This window comes from Tachyglossus aculeatus, chromosome 17 (assembly GCF_015852505.1).
Source record: "Tachyglossus aculeatus isolate mTacAcu1 chromosome 17, mTacAcu1.pri, whole genome shotgun sequence".
Lineage (NCBI taxonomy): Eukaryota > Metazoa > Chordata > Mammalia > Monotremata > Tachyglossidae > Tachyglossus > Tachyglossus aculeatus.
In genome coordinates, this window is record NC_052082.1 from 46,365,551 (window position 1) to 46,392,976 (window position 27,426).

At 57.8% G+C, this 27,426-nt stretch overlaps 1 protein-coding gene across 3 annotated transcripts; it reads left to right on the top strand.

Annotated features, from left to right (window-relative positions):
- The first annotated feature begins 511 nt into the window (after positions 1 to 511).
- On the top strand, positions 512 to 26,562 carry MTMR4 (myotubularin related protein 4). Of its 3 annotated transcripts, none has more exons than XM_038758967.1 (19): positions 512 to 584; positions 5,815 to 5,871; positions 9,736 to 9,825; positions 10,154 to 10,270; positions 10,473 to 10,555; positions 12,847 to 13,007; positions 13,243 to 13,339; positions 13,524 to 13,637; positions 14,943 to 15,139; positions 15,471 to 15,599; positions 15,845 to 15,956; positions 16,372 to 16,567; positions 16,655 to 16,840; positions 16,941 to 17,111; positions 17,240 to 17,394; positions 20,082 to 21,483; positions 21,700 to 21,810; positions 23,837 to 23,925; positions 24,191 to 26,562. In XM_038758967.1, exons 2-19 carry the CDS (start codon positions 5,869 to 5,871, stop codon positions 24,366 to 24,368), a joined length of 3,591 nt encoding a protein of 1,196 aa, XP_038614895.1. In that variant the 5' UTR covers positions 512 to 584; positions 5,815 to 5,868; the 3' UTR covers positions 24,369 to 26,562. The 3 variants fall into 3 exon arrangements, with proteins under 3 accessions (XP_038614895.1, XP_038614896.1, XP_038614894.1); XM_038758968.1 differs by lacking the exon at positions 512 to 584 and adding an exon at positions 2,102 to 2,115; XM_038758966.1 differs by lacking the exons at positions 512 to 584; positions 5,815 to 5,871 and adding an exon at positions 8,810 to 8,880.
- The last annotated feature ends 864 nt before the right edge of the window (positions 26,563 to 27,426 follow it).

The window sequence follows — 27,426 nt, forward strand, 5'->3', positions numbered from 1 at the left end:
TAGTACAGTGCTCCGCACACAGTAAGTGCTCAATAAATATGAATAGGGACCGTCTCTATATGTTGCCAACTAGTACTTCCCAAGCGCTTAGTACAGTGCTCCGCACACTGTAAGCGCTCAATAAATGTGAATGAATGAATGGGGACCGTCTCTGTATGTTGCCAACTTGTAGTTCCCAAGCGCTTAGTACAGTGCTCCGCACTCAGTAAACGCTCACTAACCACGGTTGAATGAATATGGCCGGCCCCCCCGAGGGCGGATCCCGGAAGTGACGTCACGCCCCCGGCCGCCCCCTCCCAACCCCCGCCTGCGGCCTCCCCATTGGTGGCCGCGGGGACGCGCTGTGATTTCCCATTGGCTCCCCCCGCCCCGCGGGGGTCCCGGGAGCCAATGAGCGTTGGCGGGGGCCCGGGGAGGGGGCCCCGGCCGTGACTCGGCATAATGATTGGCCGAGGCGGGCGCGGGCGCGCGTTTGATTGGCCGCCGAGCGGGGCCCCGGGGCCGGGCCCGGCCTGGCCTGCGCGCGCCCGGCGCCTGCGGGAGACGGAAGTGGGGGCAGGCAGCGCCCACCACAGGCCGCCCAGGTGAGTCACCGTGACCCCTGACCCCGTGACCCCTGACCCCCGAGGGAGGCCCACCCCCACCCCCACAGGCCTCCCCCTCCACCCGGGGTGGGACGGGGGCGGAAAGGCCGGCCGGGGGGCGTCCACACAACCGTCAGGGGGGGATGTATGCCTGTATATATATGTTTGTACATATTTATTACTCTATTTATTTTACTTGTACCTATCTATTCTATTTATTTTATTTTGTTAGTCTGTTTGGTTTTGTTCTCTGCCTCCCCCTTTTAGACTGGGAGCCCACTGTTGGGTAGGGACTGTCTCTGTATGTTGCCAATTTGTACTTCCCAAGCGCTTAGCACAGTGCTCTGCACATAGTAAGCGCTCAATAAATACGATGGATGGTGATGATGTATGTAGCGCCTCCCGTGCTCGGAGCACCGCGCTGACCAGTCCCCCGGGGGGTGGAGGGGGTGAAGAAGCGTAGGACGAATGGCCTCGTCATTCACTCAGTCGTATTGATTGAGCGCCGACTGTGTGCAATCAATCAATCGTATTTATTGAGCGCTTACTGGGTGCGGAGCACTGGACTAAGCGCTTGGGAAGTCATCATCATCATCAATCGTATTTATTGAGCGCTTACCAAGTTGGCAACATAGAGAGACAGTCCCTACCCAACAGTGGGCTCGCAGTCTAGAAGGGGGAGACAGAGAACAAAACCAAACATACTAACAAAATAAATAGAATAGAGAGGTGCAAGTAAAATAAATAAATAAAATAGAGTAACAAATATGTACAATCGATCAATCAGTCGTATTTATTGAGCGCTTACTGGGTGCGGAGCACTGGACTAAGCGCCTGGGAAGTCCAAGTTGGCAACATCTAGAGACAGTCCCTACCCAACAGTGGGCTCACAGTCTAGAAGGGGGAGGCAGAGAACAAAACCAAATATACTAACAAAATAAAATAAATAGAATAGGTAGGTACAAGTAAAATAAATAAATAGAGTAACAAATATGTACAAACATATATATGTATATACACGTGCAGTGCAGAAGGGAAGGAGGTAAGATTGGGGGTGGAGAGGGGGACGAGGGGGAGAGGAAGGAAGGGGCTCAGTCTGGGAAGGCCTCCTGGAGGAGGTGAGCTCTCAATCGTATTTATTGAGCACTTACTGTGTGCAGAGCACTGGACTAAGCGCTTGGGCAGGACAAGTTGGCAACATGTAGAGACGGTCCCTACCCAACGGTGGGCTCACAGTCTCAAAGGGGGATGTGCAGAGCACTAGACTAAGCGCTTGGGAAGTCCAGGTTGGCAACGTCTAGAGACGGTCCCTACCCAACAGTGGGCTCACATTCTAGAAGGGGGAGACAGACGACAAAGCAAAACGTATAAACCAAATAAAATAAATAGAATGTGTACAAGTAAAATAAATTAATAGAGTAATAAATCCATACAAACATATATACGTACATACAGGTGCTGTGGGGAGGGGAAGGAGATAAGGGGGGGAGTCATTGAGTTCCCAAGCACTTAGTCCAGTGCTCTGCACACAGTAAGCGCTCAATAAATACGATTGAATGAATGAATTGATGAGAGAGGCTGTGAGCCCACTGTTGGGTAGGGGCCGTCTCTAGATGTTGCCAACTTGTAGTTCCCAAGCGCTTAGTACAGTGTTCTGCACACAGTCTGCGCTCAATAAATACGATCGAATGAATGAGAGGAGCCCCCCCAGGGTGGGATCATCTAGGGCCCAGGCCCCTTGCTGCCTCAGGAAGCCTCTCTGGCCTTGGCCCTCCCTGCCTCCTGCCCCCCTAATTGGCCCACAGTTGGGTAGGGACCGTCTCTATATGTTGCCAACTTGTACTTTCCAAGCGCTTAGTGCAGTGCTCTGCACACAGTAAGCGCTCAATAAATACGATTGAATGAATGAATGAATGAATGAGGATGGACTTTTTGCCCAGATGGAGCGGGTGGGCCGGGGTCTCCCAATATATGTACATGTGTTTGTACGTATTTATTACTCTATTTTACCTGTACACATCTATTCTATTTATTTTATTTTGTTAATACGTTTTGCTTTGTCGTCTGTCTCCCCCTTGTATCATCATCATCAATCGCATTTATTGAGCGCTTACTATGTGCAGAGCACTGTACTAAGCGCTTGGGAAGTACAAATTGGCAACATATAGAGACAGTCCCTATCCAACAGTGGGCTCACAGTCTAAAAGGGGGAGACAGAGAACAAAACCAAACATACTAACAAAATAAAATAAATAGAATAGATATGTACAAATAAATTAAATAAATAAATAGAGTAAAAAAAATGTACAAACATATATACATATATACAGGTATATATGTTTATATATAGACTGTGAACCCGCTGTTGGGTAGGGACCGTCTCTATATGTTGCCAACTTGGACTTCCCAAGCGCTTAGTGCAGTGCTCTGCACACAGTAAGCACTCAATAAATACGATTGAATGAATGAATGAGGATGGACTTTTTGCCCAGATGGGGCAGGTGGGCCGGGGTCTCCCGATATATGTATATATGTTTGTACGTATTTATTATTCTATTTTACCTGTACACATCTATTCTATTTATTTTATTTTGTTAATATGTTTGGCTTTGTCGTCTGTCTCCCCCTTGTAGACTGTGAGCCCGCTGTTGGGTAGGGACCGTCTCTAGATGTTGCCAACTTGTACTTCCCAAGCGCTTAGTCCAGTGCTCTGCACACAGTAAGCGCTCAATAAATACGATTGAATGAATGAATGAATGATGGACTTTTTGCCCAGATGGGGCAGGTGGGCCGGGGTCTCCCGATATATGTATATATGTTTGTACGTATTTATTACTCTATTTTACCTGTACACATCTATTCTATTTGTTTTATTTTGTTAATATGTTTTGCTTTGTCGTCTGTCTCCCCCTTGTAGACTGTGAGCCCACTGTTGGGTAGGGACCGTCTCTATATGTTACCAACTTTGACTTCCCAAGCGCTTAGTGCAGTGCTCTGCACACAGTAAGCGCTCAATAAATACGAATGAATGAATGAATGAATGAGGATGGACGTTTTGCCCAGATGGGGCAGGTGGGCCGGGGTCTCCCGATATATGTATATATGTTTGTACAGATTTATTATTCTGTTTTACTTGTACACATCTATTCTATTTATTTTATTTTGTTAATATGTTTTACTTTGTCGTCTGTCTCCCCCTTGTAGACTGTGAGCCCGCTGTTGGGTAGGGACCGTCTCTATACATTGCCAACTTGTACTTCCCAAGCACTTAGTACAGTGCTCTGCACACAGTAAGCACTCAATAAATACGATTGAATGAATGAATGAATGAATAGGGACCGTCTCTGTATGTTGCCAACTTGGACTTCCCAAGCGCTTAGTACAGTGCTCTGCACACAGTAAGCGCTCAATAAATACGATTGAATGAATGAATGAATACTGTTACTGCTGCTGCTTCTACTATTACTATGTTATTACTCTATTTGCACATATCTATTCTATTTATTTTATTTTGTTAATATGTTTTGCTTTGTCGTCTGTCTCCCCCTTGTAGACTGTGAGCCCGCTGTTGGGTAGGGACCGTCTCTATATGTTGCCAACTTGGACTTCCCAAGCGCTTAGTCCAGTGCTCTGCACACAGTAAGCGCTCAATAAATACGATTGAATGAATGAATGAATGAATTCCCTCACCGTCCCCTGGTCCAGCTTCCAAAGTCCTGCCTTTTCTGGCGGACCTGCCCTTTGCCCCGGACTTTGCCTGTAGTAAACACATCAGGTGTGGGCCGCTCCTGCGCCCCAGAAGAGCGCCAGCCCAAATTCCCGTGAAACCACCAGAAAGAGACTTGGCAGCCGAGACCTCAGAGAGAGACACACGCACAGACTGATTCGACTCGGCTCCCTGGGAAGAGCGGCAGGTTGTGAGCCCACTGTTGGGTAGGGACCGTCTCTATACGTTGCCAACTTGTACTTCCCAAGCGCTTAGTACGGTGCTCTGCACCCAGTAAGCGCTCAATAAATACGATTGAATGAATGAATGAGCTCCCGGGGACCCTAGGTGGCTCTTCCTATCCCAGGAATTGGGCTGGGCTCCTGGACTCATTCTCCGGAGGCAGCCTAGGCTGAACATGTACTTCCCAAGCGCTTAGTACAGTGCTCTGCACACGGTAAGCGCTCAATAAATACGATTGATGATGACGGGAGGACTCCTGCTCTCGTGGGTAACCTTGGGCAAGTCTCCTCTCTTCTTGAGGCCTTGCCTCCTCTCATTAAACAGACGTCAGTCTGCTGCCTGGCTTCCATCCCCCCGCGGTCTCCATCACCCCCACGTGAAGAGAAGCAGCGCGGCTCAGTGGAAAGAGCCCGGGCTTTGGAGTCAGAGGTCATGGGTTCAAATCCCGGCTCCGCCAATTGCCAGCTGTGTGACTTCGGGCAAGTCACTTCACCGCTCTGTGCTTCAGTTACCTCATCTGTAAAATGGGGATCATCATCATCATCATCAATCGTATTTATTGAGCGCTTACTGTGTGCAGAGCACTGTACTAAGCGCTTGGGAAGTACAAATTGGCAACATCTAGAGACAGTCCCTACCCAACAGTGGGCTCACAGTCTAAAAGGGGGAGACAGAGAACAAAACCAAACAGACTAACAAAATAAAATAAATAGAATAGATATGGACAAGTAAAATAGAGTAATAAATATGTACAAACATAAATACATATATACAGGTGCTGTGGGGAAGGGAAGGAGGTAAGATGGGGGGGATGGAGAGGGGGGCGAGGGGATTAAGACTGAGAGTCCCCCGTGGGACAGCCCGATCACCTTGTAACCTCCTTAGCGCTTAGACCAGTGCTTTGCACGTAGTAAGTGCTTAATAAATGCTGTTATTATTTATTAATCCCAGCTCTTGTCCTTTGCTGGGTGACCTTGGGCAGGTCACTTTCCTGCTCTGTGCCCCAGTTCCCTCATCTGTAAAATGGAGGCTCAAACTGTGAGCCTCAGGTGGGACGTGGACTGTGACCTGATTAGCTTGTATCCACCCCAGCGCTTAGTTCAGTGTTGGGCACACGGTAAGCACTTAACAAATACCATTAAAAGAAAAAAATCACACGAGGGCTGTCTTTAGGGAAGGAGTTGGCTTCTCTCACCAGGGCTGTGCCGGCTGGGGTAGGTAGAGCGAAGGGGTCGGGGGAGGGACCCTCGACTCTTTCATTCTTCCTTTCTCTCCCCTCAGCGAGGCCGGCAGGAGAAGCAAGCCCCCGGGACCCAGGGCCCCCACCCTAGTAGGATGGTGAGTACCCAATCGCCTCCGGGAACCGCCCGGCCTCTCTTCCGCTAGTCGACGCTTAGTACAGTGCTTTGCACGCCGTAAGCGCTCAGTTAGTACGAATGAATGAATGAGCTAGCCACCCTGCAGTCCGGGTCCCCCTTCTCCCCTCCTGCTCTCCCCCCGAGTCAGGGCCAGGGCCCCCGCTGCCGCCTTTGGGTACTTTGGTAGAAGCAGCGTGGCTCAGTGGAAAGAGCCCGGGCTTTGGAGTCGGAGGTCATGGGTTCAAATCCCGGCTCTGCCACACGTCTGCTGTGTGACATTGGGCAAGTCACTTAACTTCCCTGAGCTTCAGTTATCTGTAAAATGGGGATTAAGACTGTGAGTTGTCGCATCTTTAAAATGGGGATTAAGACTGTGAGCCCCACGTGGGACAACCTGATCACCTTGTATCCCCCCAGTGCTTAGAACTGTGCTTTGCACATACTAAGCGCTTAACAAATGCCATCGTTATTATTTATTATTATCATTGTTATTACTCTCCCCAGCCAGGGTCTGGAGACGCCCAGGTTCTGCCTTCTGGGCGCTTCCCCCGACCGCCCCTGGCTCGGCCCTGAGCCCAAAGAGAAAGTCTCGGTTCCTGTCTTTTTCTCAGAAAGGGAGAAGTAGGAGCTGACGGGTCCTGCCCGGTCTCCCAGCTGCCGTGTGCTGCCATCACCACCCCCCCACCCACTCCCTCGGCCTCGACTTCTTTCCCATCCCTTTCTCGATCTCTTCCTCCGTCCCTCCGTCCCCTCCCTTCACATTCGCCGGGCTGCCCAAGGTTCCTCTCCTGGGGTGCCAGCGGGACTCCCCCCCGAAGCCGGTCTGCAAGAAGGAGGACACTGGTGGTGGTGGTGGTGGTGGTGGTGGTGGTAGTGGTGGTGGCATGTCCCCTGGGGGCTCCTCTGGGCAATCGTGTTTTTATCGGCGTCATTCTGGAGCCCGTCGGGGTGAGCCCTTGTCAGGTCGGGGTTGCGTTCCCTCCTCCTGCCGGCCCGGTGTCTGTCTGGGAGGACGCGGTCCGACGGGGCCCGCTCTCTCCGACCGGAGTCTGCGGGGTTCTGCCGGCTTCTCCCAAGAAGGCGTGTCTGGGCCCTGGAAAACCAGGGAGACCGCCTGCCCCCCCCTGCTCCCCACACCTCACCCCCGCCTCTGCCTCTAAAGGGGCTGAGCCCGGCTGCTAGGAGGAGGGCGGAGGAGGAGGGTTTATAAGGAGCAGAGCCTCTCCCGTAGTTCAGCTTTTTCAACAATTCTCCTCCCATCTGCCGACTCGAGGCTGTGAAACCTCAGGGCGTCCCAGGCCCCCACAGGGCTAGGACCGGCCCCATTTGGATGAGGAGGGTCAGGGCGGCCCCCTTGATGGAGCCTCCTGGCTTCCCCGGGCGGCCTCTGGAAGCCTATGGGGGCTGGAAATGCAGGGTCCGTCCCCAGAGTGGGGAAAGAAGGTTTGTCTGCCCTGTGGGGGCCCAGCAACTTCTGCTCGTGCAGGCCGTGTTGAGCCCCAGGGCCAGGACACTTATCGGGGGGCCCAGACCTCCCGGGTCTGAGGAGGTTTGGGGTGGGCACAGAGCCACTGCCCCGGGGAGCCCCAGTTCTCGGGAGCCACAGAGCCCGGCTCCCTTCACCCCATCCACCTCTGATGGGGGAAGAGCCCAGAGCTTGCTGGGGACACACACCCCGGCTGGGGGGGCTGGGCCTCGGTGGGGGACCGAGCCCCCAACCGACCCAGGGAGACCCCCGGGAGGGCCGGGCCAGTTGGGAACCAAGGGCCCAACCCAACGGGGAGAGACTCCGGGGCAGATGGGCTGTGGCTGCCTCTTCTGAGGCTCCTGGGAGTTGTGGTCCCGGGAATCCACGGACAACCACGATAATAATAATAATAACAATGATGGGTTAAGCGCATACCATGTGCCAAGCACTGTACTAAGCTCTGGGATCGACAGAGAAGCAGCATGGCTCAGTGGAAGGAGCACGGGCTTGGGAGGCCTAATGCTGGCTCCGCCACTCATCCGCCGCGTGACCTCGGGCCAGCCGGTTAGCTGAGGCACAGAGAAGTTCCCTCATCCGGAAAATGGGAATTGAGACTTTGAGCCCCGTGTGGGACAACCCGATGATCCCATATCCCCCCCCACCCCCCGGCGCTTAGGAGAGTGCTTGTCGCATAGTAAGCGCTTCACAGATACCGTGATGATTAAATAGCATTTTTAGAATTAAGTGTGACTGTGAGCCCCCGGTGGGCCAGGAGGGATGCCTGGCAGTCATAGACGGTACACCGTGCAGACGAGGTGGCAGCGGAGCCTCCAAGTGAAGCGGGTTGTTTGGCGCTGGAAGTGGGTGGGGCCCCCCAGGACTGACCCCGGCCGGGACCCCCGGGGAGGGCGAGGGGCCACACGGAGGATTGGGGGAGAGCTGGGCTGGGGCCCGAGCAGCTGCCGAAGGTGTCAGCCCGGGGCTGGGGGGTCCTCGGGGGTCCCGCAGGGAGGCCGTGGTCTGGGCCTCGGCTGCAGGGGCGGGGCGGGGGGAGCCCCTGGCCCTCCTCTGCCTCTTCCCCTGCCCAGGCCTGGCCAGACGCTCACGGTTCCTCCTCCCCTTCCTCCCATCCTGCTGCTTCTCCCTCCTCCCCTGGCGGCTGCTCTCTCCTCCCTGTCTGTCTCCTCCCTCCCTCCCTCCATCCTCCATCCTCCGCCTGTCCCTCCCCCGTCCTTGGGCGGAGCCGGTCCTTGTCGCTCCATTGTGTCCGGGCCGAGCTCCCCTCCGGTCCCCCCAAGTCCCCTCCGGTCCCCCGGCCCCATCTCCGCCCCCGCCGGGCCCCGGCAGGCGGGATGCGGCGGCGGGCGGGCGGGTGGGCAGGGCGGGCCAATGCCGCGGCGGACAAGGGGGGCTGCACCCCGGCCCCCGTGACCTCCGTGCCCTCCGCGGCCCTGGGCCCCTGGGCCCGCCGCCACCATGAGCCTGTCGGCGCGGGGCTCCTGCTCCATGCTCAGCTGCTTCGTGAGTGCGGGGCGGGCCGGGAGGGGACCCCGCCGGACCCCCCTCCTCTCTGGATCACACACACACTCTGTCTGTCTGTCTGTGTGTCTGTCTGTCTGTGTCCTTCCGCCCCCCCCCGAAGCCCCAGCCCCCCTCGTGGCGCTCTGCAGAAGCCCCGAGGCAGACTGCAGTCCCACATCCAGGCCTCTGGCTTGGGGCTTTGCGCGGAGGGCTGCTCTTCGAGGGCCTAGGGAGCTGACTGAGACCCCCTCTGGGGGCCGGAGACCCTCAACCCCTTCCCCGCGGAGGGGACCCCTGGCCGGGCCCTCCATCCCGTCCGTCCGTAGCCATACATAACCATCCCACCCCGGTGCGGGCAGCCTGAGGCCTAGGGCGGAATCGGGATCGTCCCCCCCAGGGACCAGCAGGGAGGGAAGAAGCGAGGCGCCAGGACGGGGCTCCCTATGCCATCCGCCCCTCAAGTTTCCAACAAAGCCCACGGGGCCCCGGGATGCGTCTCCCTCCCCCGTTCCTTCGTCCTCAGCCCCGTCTCCCCTTTCTCCTCCAATACCACGTCCAGACTCAGCTCGTTCATTTGCCACCACGTCGCCTTGGCCCCGAGAATCCCGGCTGGCCCCGCGTCGGGGTGGGCCGGTCCTTTCCTGCAGAAGTTCTCATCCCTGGGATTCCTGGTTCCCAGCCCCGACCTCCCTCCTGCCCTTCACGCAGCCTCCTCCGACCACCTCGGGCCATTTCTCCTTCTTTGACTGGGCCTCGGGCCCCACTCCGCCACCCCTGTGCCCGGGACCGTCTCTGGTGGGGAGGGGGCGACCGGGGTTGGGGGGAGGTCGTCAAGGGCAACTGGCTTCTCCACAGGGTGAAGAGGGGCCTCCCAGCCTGGAGTACATCCAAGCCAAGGACCTGTTCCCCCCCAAGGAGCTGGTGAAGGAGGAGGAGAGTCTGCAGGTGCGAGCACGCCCGGGGCCTGCAGTCCAAGCTGGGGGAAGAAAGCTGGATGCCGGGGTGGGACGGTGGGGGAGGAAGAGCAGGGATGGGGTTAGGGCCGCAGCGGGCCTAGAGGGATGCTTCCGTTGCCGGGGAAATGTCTGGCACCGGAGAAGCCGAGAGCCGGGGAGGGCAGGGCCGGGCTCGGGCTGGAGCCGTGGGTGACGGGGTTGCCATGGGGAGGGTTAGCTTCCTGCTGCTTGGGCCCAGACCCCAGGGAGGGAGGCGGGGACCTGGCTCATGCCCAACCAGGGCAGCTGTGAGCCCCTGGGGCCGGGTCTCTTGGCAGGTACCGTTTGCGGTGCTGCAGGGCGAGGGGGTGGAGTTCCTGGGCCGGGCGGCCGATGCCCTCATCGCCATCTCCAACTACCGCCTGCACGTCAAGTTCAAGGACTCGGTTATTAACGTGAGCCCCTCCCCTCCCCCGGGACCCTGCCCGCGCTGAGCCCGCCGGCACCGGTGCTCTCGTCTGCCCTCCTCTAGCCTTCCTCCTCCTCCTCCTCCCCCTCCCAGCGCCCTCTCCCTCTCCCTCTCACCAACCGCCGTCTTCTTTCCCCCTTTCCCTCCCGGCTTCCCGCGGTGGCCAGAACCCCTTTCCTTTGCCCCAGGTTCCTCTGCGGATGATTGACAGCGTGGAGAGCCGGGACATGTTCCAGTTGCACATCTCCTGCAAGGACTCCAAGGTGGTGAGGTGAGGACTGGCTGGGCCGCGGGCATCGCCAGGGGGACCGGGGAGAGAATCCAGGGCTTTAGCCCGACCTGCCTGCTCGCCTCCTTCACCAGCCTCCTCTTCTGCAGAGGCGGGAGAGAACCCCAGTCCTCACCGTGGTGGGGGTTTGAAGCCATGACAGTAATAATAAGAGTTGTGCTATTTTTTTTAAGCACCGGCTATGTACCAAGCATCGTGGTAAACACTGGGGTAGATCAATCAATCAGTCGTATTTATTGAGCGCTTACTGTGTGCAGAGCACTGTACTAAGCGCTTGGGAAGTACAAGTTGGCAACATACAGAGACAGTCCCTACCCAACAGTGGGCTCACAGTCTAAAAGATACAAGGTAATAGGGTCGGACCCGGTCCCTGTCCCACATGGGGCTCACACTCTTAATCCCCATTCTACGGATGAGGGAACTGAGGTACGGAGAATAATAATAATAACAGTGGCATTTATTAAGCGCTTACTATGTGCAAAGCACTGCTCTAAGCGCTGGGCACTGTTCTAAGCACTGGGCACTGTTCTAAGCGCTGGAGAAGTGAAGCGACTTGCCCGAGATTTACACAGCACACGTGCAGAGCCGGGATGAGGACGCCTAGGCCCGTGCGCTTTCCCTTAGGCCACGCTGCTTCTCGCTTGAGGATCCCTCCTTGCGCCTCACGTCTCTCCATTCCCGTTTTAAGTCTCCTGGGGCTGGGGTCCTCAGCTGGCACCACGGCTGCTGGGGGAGCGGCGGGGGCCTAGTGGGTAGAGGACCTGAGTTCTAATCCCGGCTCCGCCACTCTTTGGCCGGGTGACCTGGGGCAAGTCGCTTCACTTCTTTGTGCCTCAGTTAACTCGACTGCAAAATGGGGATTCAACATCTGTTCTCCCTCCCGGTTAGACTGCGAGCCCCATGTGGGACAAGGACTCTGTTCAGTCGGCTTAGTTTGTATCTCTTCCAGCGCCTGGCACAGAGTAAGCGCCTAACAAATACCCCGGGGAAAAAAACAGCCAAAACCCAGCTGTGGTGCCCCCCGTGCATGATTCACAATAAAGCATGCAGTCGTGGAGGTCCCCGTGCGGCCGCTTGGATTTACGGGTTCCCAGCACGCCCTGGGGACGATTGTGACGGAAGGGCTTACTGTGCGCTAAGCCCTGTGGTCAATCAATCAATCAATCGTATTTATTGAGCGCTTACTGTGTGCAGAGCACTGTACTAAGCGCTTGGGAAGTACAAGTTGGCAACATATAGAGACAGTCCCTACCCAACAGCGGGTTCACAGTCTAAAAGGGGGAGCCGGAGAACAAAACCAAACATACTAACAAAATAAATAGAATAGATATGTACAAGTAAAATAAATAAATAGAGTAATAAATATGTACAAACATATATCCATATATACAGGTGCTGTGGGGAAGGGAAGGAGGTAAGATGGGGGGGATGGAAAGGGGGACGAGGGGGAGAGGAAGGAAGGGGCTCAGTGTGGGAAGGCCTCCTGGAGGAGGTGAGCTCTCAGTAGGGCCTTGAAGGGAGGAAGAGAGCTAGCTTGGTGGATGGGCAGAGGGAGGCCATTCCAGGCCCGGGGGATGACGTGGGCCGGGGGTCGATGGCGGGACAGGCGAGAACGAGGTACGGTGAGGAGATTAGCGGGGGAGGAGCGGAGGGTGCGGGCTGGGCTGGAGAAGGAGAGAAGGGAGGGGAGGGAGGAGGGGGCCAGGGGATGGATGGATGGACAGCCTTGAAGCCCAGGGTGAGGAGTTTCTGCCTGATGCGCAGATTGATTGGTAGATGCGATTTCATCAGATTGGACAGAATCGGTGTTGTCGCTGGCTCACAGTCTACTAGAGCGGGGCCGGCTCACAGTCTACTAGAGCGGGGCCGGGGGGTGGGTGACAGCGGGTATTTTAATCCCCATTTTTCAGCGGAGGTCGAGGGCAGTTGAATGACTCATCCAAGATCCCACAACAGGCAAGCGGCAGGGGTGCCTGCCGGATGCCCTGGGCTGGCGGGGCCCTGCCCCTCGGGGAAGGGCCAGTGTGGGGCCCGGAAGCGGGCTCTCCCTCCTGGCCGGGGCGCGGGTCAGGTGGGGCTGGACCCGGCCACCCACATTTTCAGGCCTTGCGTGGCTGTAGTCGGGCTGTACGGTAGGCCTGCCCCGGCCCTGCCTCGGCTCCTGCCCGCTGCCTCCCTCTCCCCCCCCGCTGCCCACCTCCTTTCCTCAGTGCCCCGTTCCTGGCCCTGCCGCTCCCCCCGGCTCACCCTGGCTCCCGGCCCCTGCGTGGCAGGTGCCACTTCTCCACTTTCAAGCAGTGCCAGGAGTGGCTGTCAAGGCTGAGCCGGGCCACGGCCCAGCCCGCCAAGCCCGAGGACCTGTTTGCTTTTGCTTACCATGCGTGGTGCCTGGGCCTCACCGAAGAGGACCAACATACTCATCTGTGCCAGCCAGGTAGGTCTCCCATTCTCCCCCACTGGCCTCCGCCCGGTCTTGTGGTCCCCAAGCGGGCCTCCCTCGGCGCCCCTGCCCGCCCCACCCAAGGCCAGCTGACAGGGTGGGGTGGCTGGGTCTCTGTTCCCCGCGCTGTCCTTGACCTCTGTGGCGGCTGAAGGGGTGAGGCGGCCGTGTTTCTCTGCCTCACGGTGCCCCCGGGGCCGGCTGACGGGGTGGGGTGGCCGTGTTGCAGGGGAGCCCGTGCGGTGCCGGCAGGAGACGGAGCTGGCGCGCATGGGCTTTGATCTTCACAACGTCTGGAGGGTCTCCCACATCAACAGCAACTACAAGTGAGCGGGCTACGAGGCGGGGGCCGGCCAGGGGAGAGGCCTGAGGGAAGCGACTCCCTTGGTCTCGGGGAGACCCCGCTCCCAGTGGGACGAGCTCACCGGGGAAAGAGGGTGGCTCCGGGGAGGCCCCGGGGAGGCTCAGTGGGCAGGGCCGCAGTTCCCCAGCAGTGGTCTCTGCCCTCAGGCTCTGCCCCAGTTACCCCCAGAAGCTCCTGGTCCCCGTGTGGATCACCGACAAGGAGCTGGAGAACGTGGCCTCCTTCCGCTCCTGGAAGAGGATTCCCGTGGTTGTGTACAGGTCAGGAGGCGGGGACGGGGGAGAATGGGGAGCAGTACCCACGCGTCACTCATCTCCAGCCCCCCCACTGGACTGCCCCCAACCTCCCCATTGGTGCCCTCCCTCCCGTTCCACACCGCCTCCTCCAAGACGCCCTCCCTGGCTGGTCTTCCAGCTCCCTGGTCACTTCACCCCCAACCCATCGCTTCCCATGACCCTCCGCTTGGCCTGTCAGCCCTCTTGGGACTTGGCTGCCCATCATTAATCAACAGTTTTAGTGTTGGCCCTCGATCCCTGTACTGGCCCTCCCGCCCTGGGTACATTTGCCCATTTGTGTCCACTCACTCCCCCCACCCTTAGATTGGAAGCTCCTTGAGGCCAGGGACCGGGCCTCCTTGGGAACCTAGCACAGGCTCTGCACCCAGTGGGTATCCAGTCGTTGCTGCCAGGGCTGAGGTTGATGATGATGACGATGATGAAAATGAGAGGCCTCCCTGGCAGAGGGGAGAAAGAGAGAGAGAGAGAGTGTTAATTTTACCTGCTGGGCTGGGAACCATTCGGCCTGGGTTCTGTTCACTCCAAAGGAAGTGACGTGGCCTAGTAGAAAGAGCACAGGCCTGAGAGTCAGAGGACCTGGGTTCTAATCCTGGTTCCACCACTTGTCTGCTTGTGACCTTGGGCAAGTCGCTTCACTTCGCTGAGCATTAGTTCGCTCATCTGCAAAATGGGAAATCAGTCCCCGTTCCCCCTCTTATTTAGACTGTGAGCCTCAGGTGGGACCCGATTGGCTTGTTTCTAGCCCAGTGCTCAGTACAGTGCTTGGCACACATTAAGCGCTTAACAGATATCACAGTTATGACTAGGAGTGGGTTCGAAGGTCTCGGGCCCTGCTTCCCTCCTGGGGGCTGGCGTCGAAGGAGTCGGGGGCATCTCGTGACCCCCGGCCTGAGGTGGGCGATGTGGGCCAGCCCTGAGGCCAAATAGGGTAGGGAAGCAGCGTGGCCCAGTGGCTAGAGCCCGGGCCAGTGAGTCAGAAGGACCTGGGTTCTAATCCCAGCTCTGCCCCTCATCTGCTGCGTGACCTCTGGGCGAGCCACTTCACCGGCTCTCAGTTTCCTCGTTGGTAAAATGGGGATTGAGACTGTGAGCCCCACGTGGGACAGGGACGGGGTCCAACCTGATTAGCTTGTGTCTACTCCGGCGCTTAGAACAGTGCCCGGCACATAGAAAGTGCTTAACAAATACCGTCGAGAAATGACGCCGACGTGGCTGCGGTGGGCGGAGGGGCTGGCGGGGCAGCCACCGGCCTTCCCTGTCCCGGCCCAGACATCTCCGGAACGGGGCCGCCATCGCCCGCTGCAGCCAGCCCGAGATCAGCTGGTGGGGCTGGCGTAATGCCGACGACGAGTACCTGGTCACGTCCATCGCCAAAGCCTGCGCCCTGGACCCCGGGGGCAAGGCGGCCGGCGGCGCCGCCTGCAGCGGGAACGGCCAGGGGAGCGAAGCCGGTGACACCGACTTCGGTGAGATGAGATGGGGGGGCCGGGCTTCTCCGCCCCTCCCCGCCTTCTCCCGCTTCCGTCGGTCCCTGGGACCCGGCCTCGTCCACGGGGGCGAGGAGAGAAGCCACTCCGGCCCCCGGGCTGCCCGTGAGCTGACAGGGCGGCTCCGTCCGGGGAGGGAGCGGGCGGGAACCGAAGTGGCTGGAGCCCAAGGCCCTGACTGTAAGCTTGTTGTGGGCAGAGAATTGAATTGCTCTATTGTCCTCTCCCAAGCGCTTAGTACAGTGCTCTGCGCCCGGTTAGCGCTCGGTGCACGCCATTGACTGAGCAGGCCACCCCTGTGTGCGTTTAGACTCCTCCCTGACGGCCTGCTCGGGGGTGGAGAGCAGCAGTGGGCCCCAGAAGCTCCTGATCCTGGACGCCCGCTCCTACACCGCCGCCGTGGCCAACCGGGCCAAAGGTGGAGGCTGCGAGTGCGAAGGTAGGAACGTGGCCGCCCCCTCCCCGCCCCCAGACACCTGACCCCAGCGGGGATCCTCTGGGCCCGGGCCGTTCCGCGGCCGTGGATGCCCCGGGCCTCCCCGGGACCCAGAGCCGAGGGCGGGTTCGGTCCTGGAGATTTCCGGGTTCCCGCCTGGTCGGGGAAGGGGCTTCCCCCGGCCCAGCCACCCGCCCCATCGCGAAGGGCCGACGAACTGAGCCCTGCCCGCCCCCCGCTCTGTGCAGAGTACTATCCCAACTGCGAGGTGGTGTTCATGGGCATGGCCAACATCCACTCCATCCGCAACAGTTTCCAGTACCTGCGGGCCGTCTGCAGCCAGATGCCGGATCCCAGCAAGTAGGTGCTGCCCGTCACCGGGGCAACCCCCCACCCTCAATGGAGGGGTAGACCAAATCTCAGAGTTCTCGGGAGTCTCCGGAGTAGCGGGTCTGACTCCCGGCGTCGACACGGTCCATCTTCTCCGCGGCCTCTCAGAGCCGGCCGTCAGACCAAAGGGCGTCACGTCGTCGTGTCCGGACACGATCCCCTCCAAAGAGCCCGGCTGAGGGGGCGGGGAATGGGGGCGGGGGAAGGCGTCGTCCCCGAATGCCAGAGGCCTCCTCCTTCCCGCAAGGCCGTCTCTTGGCCGGAACCGGTCCCTTCCGGGGTGGCCACCGAAGGGGCGGCGGGGAGGGCTGGCTTGCAGGGGTTCTCGCAAGAGCCGAGGGCCGCCGGCCCCAGACTCTACAGCCCGCTGTCTCTGTGCTCCCAGCTGGCTGTCGGCCCTGGAGAGCACCAAGTGGCTGCAGCACCTGTCAGTCATGCTGAAGGCGGCCGTGTTGGTGTCCAACGCGGTGGACGGGGAGGGCCGCCCGGTGCTGGTGCACTGCTCGGACGGCTGGGACCGCACCCCCCAGATAGTGGCACTGGCCAAGATCCTGCTGGACCCCTACTACAGGACCCTGGAGGTACCGTCCCGGCCGCGGGCTCAGGAGAGAACAACGGGGCCCCGAGGCTGCCCGCACTTGGAAGGACAGAGGTCTTTCTTCTCGCAGGGCTTTCAGGTGCTGGTGGAGTCCGACTGGCTGGATTTTGGCCACAAGTTCGGGGACCGCTGCGGCCACCAGGAGAACGCGGAGGACCAGAACGAGCAGTGCCCGGTGTTCCTGCAGTGGCTGGACTCGGTGCATCAGTTGCTGAAGCAGTTCCCCTGCCTCTTTGAGTTCAACGAAGCATTCCTGGTAGGTCCCCGGCTGGGGGAGCCCCCTCTAGCCCCCGAGGGGAGTGGGGGGGGCCGGGGGTCCCGGTTGTGACCCCGCCGCCCCAAACCGGGCCCCGCAGGTGAAGCTGGTGCAGCACACATACTCCTGCTTGTACGGCACCTTCCTTGCCAACAACCCGTGCGAGCGAGAGCTGCGCAACATCTACAAGCGGACCTGCTCCGTGTGGGCCCTCCTCCGGGCCGGCAACAAGAACTTCCACAACTTCCTCTACGTGCCCGGCTCCGAGCTGGTGAGCCGGGGGCGGGGCGCCGGCTCGGCGGGGAGGGGACGGAAACGGAGCCGGGAGGCCGGGCGGGGCGGGAAGCGGGGAGAGGGTCTCCGGAACGGGCGATGCGAGGCCTCAGGGGGCCCCTGCAGGTCCTGCACCCCGTGTGTCACGTGCGGGCCCTCCACCTCTGGACGGCGGTGTACCTCCCGGCATCGTCCCCGTGCACCCTCAGGGAGGAGAGCGTGGACATCTACCTGGCCCCGGCCGCTCAGAGCCAGGAGTTCAGCGGCCGGTCTCTAGACAGGTAAAAAGGCTCCTTCCCCTCCGCCCCCAACCCTCGGGGCTCCCTGCCCCTCCTCTGATGCCCTTCGCAGATTTTCAGGGCGCTCGGGGCCGCAGAGACCCGGCACGGGACCCGGGGGCGAGCTGGACCTACCCTCCCTACTTTCCGGGGAAGAGTCCTGAGCTCTTACCACCACTTCCCTCAGCCCCGACTCTCTGGGGAAGCCGACTTCCCGGAAAAAGCGCCCCTGGGAAGCGGCGTGGCCTAGCCAGAGCCCGGGCCTGGGAGTCTGTCAGGAGGACCTGGGTTCTAATCCCAGCTCCGCCGCCTGTCTGCTCTGGGACCTCGGGCAGGTCACTTCACTTCTCTGGGCCTCATTTCCCTCATCTGGAAAACGGGGATTAAGACCGTGAGCCTCAGGTGGGACAGGAACTGTGTCCAATTTGATTCGCTTGTATCTACCCCAGCACTTGGAACAGTGTTTGACACATAGTGCAGAACAATACCATTATTATTATTTTTATTATTATCACAAAAGGGCTGTTTTTAACCGCCCTTCCCTAAGCCCCAGGACGGGTCAGCTGAGAATCGCCCCCGATAAAGAGCCCAGAATTTCAGGAGAGATTGAATACTGAGCCAATTCTCAAGAGGACCGCTCCTCACTCAATCAATCTGTGCTTTTGACTGAGTGCTTACTACGTGCAGAGTACTGTACTGAGCGTTTGGGAGAGGACAGTACGACAGAATTAGCAGACACATTCCCTGCCCCAAATGAGCCTACCAGTGTAAATGCACTTGGATTTGTGACCCTGTGGACATCTGATATTCGTCCCACTCCCAACCCCGTCGGGCTTATGTCCATGTCTTTAAATGATATATTATAAATTGTTTATTCATATTCGGGTCAGTCTCCCCCTCCAGACTGTCAGTTTGCGAGGAGCAAGGAACGTGTCTGCTAACTCTGTTGAATTGCACTTTCCCAAGCGCTCAATACAGCGCTCTGCATTGCGGAAGCACTCAGTAGATACCGTTGATTGACTGAGAGGCTCACTCCCAAGTGATCATCATCATCATCATCAATCGTATTTATTGAGCGCTTACTATGTGCAGAGCACTGTACTAAGCGCTTGGGAAGTACAAATTGGTAACAAATAGAGACAGTCCCTACCTGACAGTGGGCTCACAGTCTAAAAGATTGGAACGGCGTTGTGGGGCTTCAGAAAGTGGTCAGACAGCAAGGTGGAATGGGGTGTGTACACGCACACACTCACTCACACACACACACACTCACTCTACAACTCCCCCCCAAATTGTTGCTGAAAAATTATCTTATATCCACCCCAGCACTTAGCACAGTGCCTGGCAAATAATAGGTGCACAACGAATACCGTAATTATTATTGTTATTAGTAGAAGGCGAAACAAGTGACTGGCTCCCCGAGAGCCAGAGCGGTGATCACTTTCAACTCTGGGCCCCGGAATACGCCCCCCTGCCTAGCCCCCAGGCCCTGAGGTTGGGTTCGGTCGGAGCTTGGCCCGGCCTCAGTCTCCCATAGCCCCAGTGTTTCTTTTTCTGTTCTCCAAGAGATACGAGCCCCCTGCTCGGTGAAAATAGTTGGAAACGACTAAGGGACCTTGGGACCTGTTTCCTTAGCAGATCGTGATGTGCTTTGTAAGTCCGAAATCCGTCGAGGAAGGCGGGAGGCCAGTACTTATGTCAGTGGTTGGCGTGGGGAGGCCGCCCGGACCCTGGGGTCGGCCGTGAGTTAGTGAGTTAGTTGAGCTGAGACCGGAACCCAGGAGTCCTGACCCTGCCTACTCAGCTTTCCCTTGATTTTTTTTTTCTTCCTCCTACTATCTGTCCCTGAGGGCACTGAGATTCTTACTTTTTTCAGTTGAAACATCATCTAGCCGAGAAAGGTGCCCCTCCACCTTTTTTCTTAAAGAGATCCAGTCATGCCCTTATACTTTCTCTTCCTTAAATCCCCTACGTTCCTCTGTGGCCACTAGTGGCTTCCCAGGCAGAGAGCGGTCCAGAACCTTGCGATCCCCCGTTCCGTCCTCAGATTCACCCTAGGATTCGGAGAGGAGAAGACAGGAGGAGGTAATTTGGAGAGGAGAACTCGAAAGAGAGGCCGGGAGGAAAAGGATTTCTTTCCCCACCCCCCAGCTCAGCAACCCCCATGTCATTTCCCTTTATTTATGACTCCCTGTCCCAGCAGGGATGTCCAGCACCTCCCAAGCCAGGCAGCGAGGGTGCCCTGCCCCCGCCGCCCCCCTGCCAACCCTTCCCCCACTCTGCAGTATTTGGTTCTGGGCATCTCAGTTTCTAAAAGATGGAGTCCAGTTCTGAGCTTTGGAGTGCAAATGATCCCCTGAGAGTTTGTGCCACAGTGGGGCCAGGAACACTGTCAAAACTTCCAGCTTGACTTCCCCTCCAACACACCCACACGCCCACCCCACCCAGACAGCCCCACCAATGCGGGCTTGGCGATAGAGATAAAGTCCTCCATTTGGGGGCCTGCCAAAACAGGCACCATCCCCATCGTCGATGGTATTTATTGAGTGCTTCCTCTGTGCAGGGGAAGCTAGGCAGCGTAGTGTTTGGTAGACCTCCGGGGGCCCTCTTTGTGGGTCTGCCCCCTGGGCAGTGGGGGTGAGGCGGGCAGCGCCTCTCTTTCCTGACCCTCAGTCCGCTGTCGTTTGTAGATTGCCCAAAACGAGATCCGTGGATGACCTCCTCTCGGCCTGTGACACCAGTAGCCCGCTAACCCGCACCTCCAGCGACCCAAACCTGAATAACCATTGTCAGGAGGCCAGAGTGGACCTGGAGCCCTGGTCCGGCCAGCCAGAAGGAGCGGACCCCCCCGCGGGGGATCACGGCCCCGTCGGCCCGCCGCGGCCCACACCAGAGCTGGGCCACCTTCCTCCGCCGCCCGCCAGTCGGAAGGACTTCCGGACCGATAAAACCTTGACGAGACACAAGAGCTGTCCCCCGAGCTGCAAAGTGCCGAGCCCCGTGGCTCTCTGGCCCCCGGAGAGCGGCAGCCTGGATCCCCAGCTCAAAGGCGGAGAAGAGATCCCGGAGCCTGCTCCAGAGCTTCCCGCCCGGGACACGTCACTGAGGACTCGGGACGGTCCTGGGGAGCCGCCCGAAGAGCCTTCCGGGAAAGAAGCCGCCGGACCCCCGGCTGACGCGGCTTCCTCGGGCCAGGACGGGACCGGGAATCTCCCTGAGGCGCCTTGTCAGGAGTTGGCCCCGGATGCCTCTGGGAAAGCGTCGCAAGCCCCGGTGCCGGGTCAGAAGGCTCCGGATCCCGGGTCGGATGGCCGTCGGGCCGCTCGGAGGGCCGGCTGCCCGGCTCTGGAAGACCCCTTGGCGGCTCCTCCCCTACGCCGAGACCCCTCGGGCCCTGCCGGGTCGGGCGCCTCCTGCCAGGGCCCTCCGAATCCCGGGCCGGACCCCGGGCCCCGGGAGGAAGACGGTGGGAGACGAGAAAATGGCAGGAACGGGCCATCGGCGGAAAGTTCTCGCTTTGGGAAAGCGCCGCCGGAACTGGGCCGGAAGCCGGTTTCCCAGAGCCAGATGAGCGAGTTTTCTTTCCTGGGCTCCAACTGGGAGAGTTTCCAGGGGATGGTGGCTTCCCTCCCAAGCGGGGAGCCGGCACCCCGCCGCCTGCTTTCTTACGGCTGCTGCGGCAAGAGGTCCGGCGGCAAGCCGACGCGACCGACGGGGCTCTGCCCCGCTGGCCAGTGGGCCCAGAGAGAAGGAGTCAGGTCTCCCATCTGCTCCAGTCAGTCCGGCGGACACTGTGCCGGCCCGGCGGGAAAAAGCAACAGGACGTGGCCGCTGGGTCGCCCCAAGCCGGCGTCCGGCCCCAAGCCGGCTCCGGCCAGCTGCCCTTCTCCCGGGCCTCCCCTGTACCTGGATGACGACGGGCTGCCCTTCCCCCCGGATGTGGTCCAGCAGAGGTTACGGCAGATCGAGGCGGGCTACAAGCAGGAGGTGGAGCTCCTCCGCCGCCAGGTGCGGGAGCTCCAGATGAGGCTGGACATCCGCCACCGCTGCGCGCCCCCGGCCGAGCCTCCCGTGGACTACGAGGACGACTTTGTGAGTAGCTTTCGCCCGCCACCGGCCGCCGGGTCCCTTCCCGCCCCGCTGCCCCTGGGTCTGGGCTCCCCTCTCCCGCCGTGGGCACCCACTGGATAAGGGTTCTCTTCCGGCGTGGGAGTGGGGGGGAGGTAGGGTCAGGGGAGACCTCCCTCTTGGCGGCGCGTTGGAACCCGAGGGCCTGACGTCCCCCGGGCCCCTACCTTCTCTTTTAAGACGTGCTTGAAGGAGTCGGATGGCAGCGACGCCGAGGATTTTGGCTCCGATCCCAGCGAGGACGGCCTTTCAGAAGCCAGCTGGGAGCCTGTTGATAAGAAGGAAACCGAGGTAGGTCTAACTCACCACATGGGTTAGGTAAGTCAACCAATCCGTTATATTTGCGGAGCGCTTACCGTGTGTGGAGCCCTGTACTGAGCATTTGGGAGAGTACAGTATAACAGAGTTGATAGACACGTTCCCAGCCGGCCAAGAGCTTACAGTCCAGAGGGGGAAACAGACATTAATGTAAATAAATAAATCACGGCTATGGCTATAAGTGCTATGGGGCTGAGGTGGATAAAGGGAGCTAATCAGGATGATGCAGAAGGGAGCAGGAGAAGAGGAAAGAGGGCTTAGGGAAGACCTCTTGGAGGAGTTGTGCCGTCAGTAGGGCTTTGAAGGTAGGGAGATTGATTGTCTGCTGGATAGGGAGAGGAAGGGCGTTCCATGCCAGATGTAGGATGTGGGCGGGAGGTTGGCGGCGAGACAGACGTGACTGAGGTGCAGAGAGTAGGTTGGCACCGAAGGAGCGAAGTGTGCAGGTTGGTTGTAGTAGGAGAGCAGCGAGGTGAAGTAAGAAAGTGACTGACTGCTTCAGAGCCGACAGTAAAGCGTTTCTGTTCGATGCGGAGGCGGACGGGCAACCGCTGGAGGTTCTTGAGGAGCGGGGAATTATGGATTGAATGTTTTTGTAGAAAAATGATCCAGGCGGCAGACTGGAGTGGAGAGACACCGAAGGCTGGGAGGTCAGCAAGGAGACTGATGCAGCAATCAAGGCAGGATAGGATAAGTGTATGGATTAACCCGGTAGCAGTCTGGATGGAGAGGAAAGAGCAGAATTTAGCGATGCTGTGAAGACCGAACCGACGGGATTTGGTGACAGATTGAATATGTGGGTTGAATGAGAGGGATGAGTCAAGGATAACTCCAGGGTTATGGGCCTGTGAGATAGAAGGATGGCAGTGCCATCTACAGTGATGGGAAAACCACGTAGGGGACAGGGTTTTGGGGGAAACGTAAGGAGTTCTGTTTTGGACACGTTAAGCTTGAGGTGATGGGAGGACATCCAAGTAGAGATGTCCTGAAGGCAGAAGGAAATGCGAGACTGCAGAGAAGGAGAGAGATCAGGGCTGGAAATGTAGATTTGGGAATCATCCACACAGTGGTTGAAGCCATGGGAGTGAATCATGTTGGACACAGTCCCTGTCTCATATGGGGCTCTCAGTCTCAATCCCCATTTTACAGATGAGGTCAGTGAGGCACAGAGAAGTGAAGTGATTCGCCCAAGGTCACAGAGCAGACACGTGGCAGAGCCGGCATTAGAACCTATGACCTTCTGATTCCCGGGCCCATGCTCTAGCCACTATGCCATGCTGCATCTCAGCATGGCATAGTCATTGGCGAGTGAACAGTTGAAAATGGCAGTAGGGCATGGAATCAGGGCGGGGGCAAGTGCTCTGATAAGGTGCGAAGGGATGGGGTCGGATGCGCAGGTGGAGGAGGTGGATTTTGAGAGAAGGCAGGAGATCTCTTGAGATACCACTGGGAAAAGTGGAGTAGGTGAAGAGGTGGGCAGGAGGAGGGAAGGACTGGAGAGGAATGGGGGAGATTTTAGGGAGATCACCCCCAGGTATCGATTTTCTCAATAAAGTAGGTGGCCAAGTCATTAGAGACGAGACGGGGAAGGCGGGGGGACGGGGTTTGAGGAGGGAGTTTAACATCTGGAACAACTGGCGAGGGCAATGGGCCTGCGTGTTGATAAGGATGGAGAAATAACTTTGCCGGGCAGAGAAGAGGGCAGAGTTAAAACGTTCAAGGATGAAGTTGAGGTGGACGAGGCTGGCCTGATGTCCAGATTTGCACCAGAAGCGCTCTGGAGCTTGTGGTACAGGAACGAAGCTAAAGCACCGTGCGTTAGGCCACCCCAAGGAAGGGGACACGCTTCCCTCCGTGGGCCAAATTCCGTGTCTTTGTAACGGGACCCACGCCGCACCCCCGGCAGGGGAGAGTTTCCTCCTTGGGACTTCTGTCCACCTAAAGTGGACAGTCGTCTTTTCTGACCCAAACCTCCTGTCTTCTTGCCTTCCTCTCTCAGGTGACACGCTGGGTCCCAGACCACATGGCGTCCCACTGCTACAACTGCGACTGTGAGTTCTGGCTGGCCAAACGGAGACACCACTGCAGGTAAAACCAAGCAGCGCCCTGAGTCGGAAAGCAGTCAATCAGCCCGTCGGATTTACTGAGAGCTTACCGTGGGTAGTGCACTGTGCTGAGCGCTTGGGAAAGTACAGTAGAACATCAGGGGGGACCGGGGGGCATCTGTCTCTCCAAGGAGGGTCAGATTGTCCCTCCTCGAGTGGGGTTTCCGGCTATCCCCTTTTTATTTGATTGGATCCTTTTCTTCCCCCATCGGACGTTTAAGACCCGTCCCGCTTTTGCCCTCTGACAGAAACTGCGGGAACGTGTTCTGCGCCGGCTGCTGCCACCTGAAGCTGCCCATTCCCGACCAACAGCTCTACGACCCCGTCCTCGTCTGTAACGCCTGTTATGAACACATCCAGGTGTCTCGCGCCAGGGAGCTCATGAACCAACACCTGAAGAAGCCCATCGCCACAGCTTCCAGCTGAACGCCAGAGGGGCGACCTGTCCAGCTGCAGGAGGTTCGGAGGATCTGCTTCAGGTGTAGTTTTGCAGGTCTCTCGGTGTGGCCCACCAACACCGGAGCTCGAAGGCGCCATCTCGAGAAATCCTCCCTGGCACCGTCTCCGCCCGGAGCAGAGGAATTCCAACTCGGCAGGCCGCTACTCCGCCCGAGAGGCCCTCGCCTTGGGAGCGGTCCCGGCCCAGACCTCCGGTTCTAGGGATTTGGGGGGAAGTAGGCGACTCCGGTTTCTTTGGCTCGGGAGTTGGAAGATGACGACGACGACGACGATGATTTCTCAGCTACTGCCTGGCTCCAAGTACACCAAACAGCAATAGGAAGGCGTGCGGGTCACCGACTCCCAACGACCACCCGGCCCAAACCCTCCCCTCCCCTCCGAGAGAGCAGGTTGTAAGTACCCAAGGGAGGAGTTCCTGGCCTATCTGAGGCCAACTCCGGCCTATACCTCTGTGCTCTGTTGTCTGTGCATGAAGATTTCAGCCCGTAGAGGCCTTCCCTGTTAGCTGCATTAGTTCTGTCTCCCTGTGGAGTCTGGTTTGAAGCCGGGACGAGCGAGCGGAGGGCCCCGGGTGCTTTCTCCTCTCGGCTCATCGGCCAGCGCAGCGGTGACCCCTCAGCGTGGGAATCTTATTCTGGGGGAGCGGAGCGGACCTCCGCCGCCAACAGTCCCCCCGGGAAGAACCAACTGTTTGAGCTGGCCAGCTGTCGGGGCGAAGGGGGTGGGGGTGAGCTGTCAGGGCCGCGCGAGGGGGAAGAAGCAAGCTCCAGGTTCATGACCTTGTGGTTGGCTCCGTGCTCTCCCTGGCCAGACTTTTGCCAGTCATCCTGGTGCTAAACACAGGAATACCGGCCCACCCCGATCCTCTCCCGGCATGAACGCAGAACGGGGTCCCTCTCCTCCGTCGCCCTTTCCTTGGCCACCGCCTCCTCCGGGACGCACCGCTCTTTATCCTGAACACTTGACACCTCGAGGGGAGGATTTGGGGGTTTGGTTTTTACCTCCCGGAATGTGCTGTTTTGGTATGTGAGGGTTTCAGTATAAATGCTGCTGTCTCTTTCTGTGCACTTAACAATGGAACCCAGACTAAGGAAGACAAAGCAAAGATACCAAAAGTGGGAGAAATGCAGGTCCCTCGGGACTGTACATTCCCAAATGATAAATATAGCCATGTCCTGTGGTCTCTGCGTTTTGTGGGATAGATACCGTCTCCTTGGCCCGGAGGAAAGCCCCAGCCAAAAACCCCACTTGGATTTTACTTCATTTTCGCTCAGATCCCGCAGCCGGTGTAGAACGGTATGCCACAGCCGAGGCGGTCTTGTTCTGGAAACTGTGGCAACCGCCCTTCTGACCGCTACTTCCATGTTGCTTCCAGGCATTCAATACCGTCATTTAAATAGGTTTTTGTTTTTTTTATTTTTAAAACAACTAACTAGGATCTGCATTTAGGAAGAGCATGTTGGCGAGCAAAGTTCTAACCTGGTCTTGCACTCTACAGTGCAGTATCCTTGATTCTTCTTCCAAACTGGCCTCCACATGCTGATGGATGTGAAGAAGGAAACGGGGGCACATTTAGGGTAAGGTGGCAGAGCGCTTTTGACGCAAGGGTGGGGTTGAGCGGCAATGGAGACGTCACGGGAAAGGAAACCCCCGAGACCCTAGAAGTAGGAAACTATCGACTCCTCGCCCTGCATGTACCGATACGTAAAACTCTCCGAAGCACGCTCCGATCCGTTAAATTTGCTTCCAGTCGTCGAGTGGCTTTTTCAATTGTTTAACAAATCTGTTTTCCATCACAACCTCACTCTGCATGCCCACAGCCCCCTGACCCCTTTCAGGGGTTCGGTAGCTCAGTCGTTTTGAAAGGGAAAGCTGCGGCAACGATCTAGGAGAAGAGGAGACTGTATCTGTCTACTTTGGGTGGCTGGCGCCTTGACGGACCGTTCCATACACTAAGCGAACTGCACGGAATTAAAGAGAGGGGCTCTCTGTGCCCCCGGTTCAGATACGCTCATCAAAATCCTTTCAGAGCTCTCGTGGGTGTGACATGATGTGGCCAAAAAAAAAAAAAAATTCCAAACTGTTCAATCGCGTGGTGACAGACAATAAACGTGCTGTAAAAACTCAATACAGTTTAAATAAAATCTCTATATTAGTGCTGCTTTGTTGTGTTTTCTTTTAAAACCTAGCCCCAGTATAAATCTGTCAGATCAACAACTCTAGTGGCCAGAGAGAACGTCATGGGTTCTAATCCTGGCTCCGCCACTCATCTGCGACATTGGGCGAGTCACTTCTCTGTGCCTCAGTTTCCTCATCTGTAAAAGCCCCGCGTCGAACAGGGACTGCGCCCAACCCGATTTGCTTGTATCCGCCCCACTGCTTAGTACAGGACCTGGTGCAGAGTAAGTGCTTAACAAATACCATGATGGTGATCATTTTGGCTGGGCGGTGTGGGAATTTCTCCGTCTAGATTCTCAAAGGAGATGGCTGCGTCTGAGGTGGGGGAGGGAATTAGCCCCCGCGCCCGATCTCGGGGAGGGGAGACGCAAAGAACAAGAACGAGAAGCAGCGTGGCTCGGTGGAAAGAGGCCAGGCTTTGGAGTCAGAGGTCATGGGTTCAATCCCCGGCTCCGTCGATTGCCAGCTGTGTGACTTTGGACAAGTCACTTAACTTCTCTGTGCCTCAGTTACCTCATCTGTAAAACAGTGATTAAGACTGTGAGCCCCCTGTGGGACAACCTGACCACCTTGTAACCTCCCCAGCGCTTAGAACGGTGCTTTGCACATAGTAAGTGCTTAATAAATGCCATCATTATTATTATTATAAGGTGATCGGTGCCATTGGGCTTCCCAAATCTGTGAGCCCCGCGTGGGACTTGTCTAGCTTGTATCTACCTCAGAGCTTAACCGAGTGCCGGGCACATAGGAAGTGCTTAAGAAATACCATTAAAAAAAAAAAAAAAAGCCCAGCCTGCTGGCTGTATGACAGAAGCCTTTCTCCTCATAGCCATGTGTCTTTGGAATG

Excerpts from the sequence above, each read along its gene's own strand:
- MTMR4 (XM_038758966.1), top strand. The coding sequence starts at position 8,836 with ATGAGCCTGTCGGCGCGGGGCTCCTGCTCCATGCTCAGCTGCTTC. Across the intron at positions 16,568-16,654 it reads CCTACTACAGGACCCTGGAG|GGCTTTCAGGTGCTGGTGGA; the intron begins GTACCGTCCCGG and ends TTCTTCTCGCAG. Across the intron at positions 21,484-21,699 it reads TGGACTACGAGGACGACTTT|ACGTGCTTGAAGGAGTCGGA; the intron begins GTGAGTAGCTTT and ends TTCTCTTTTAAG.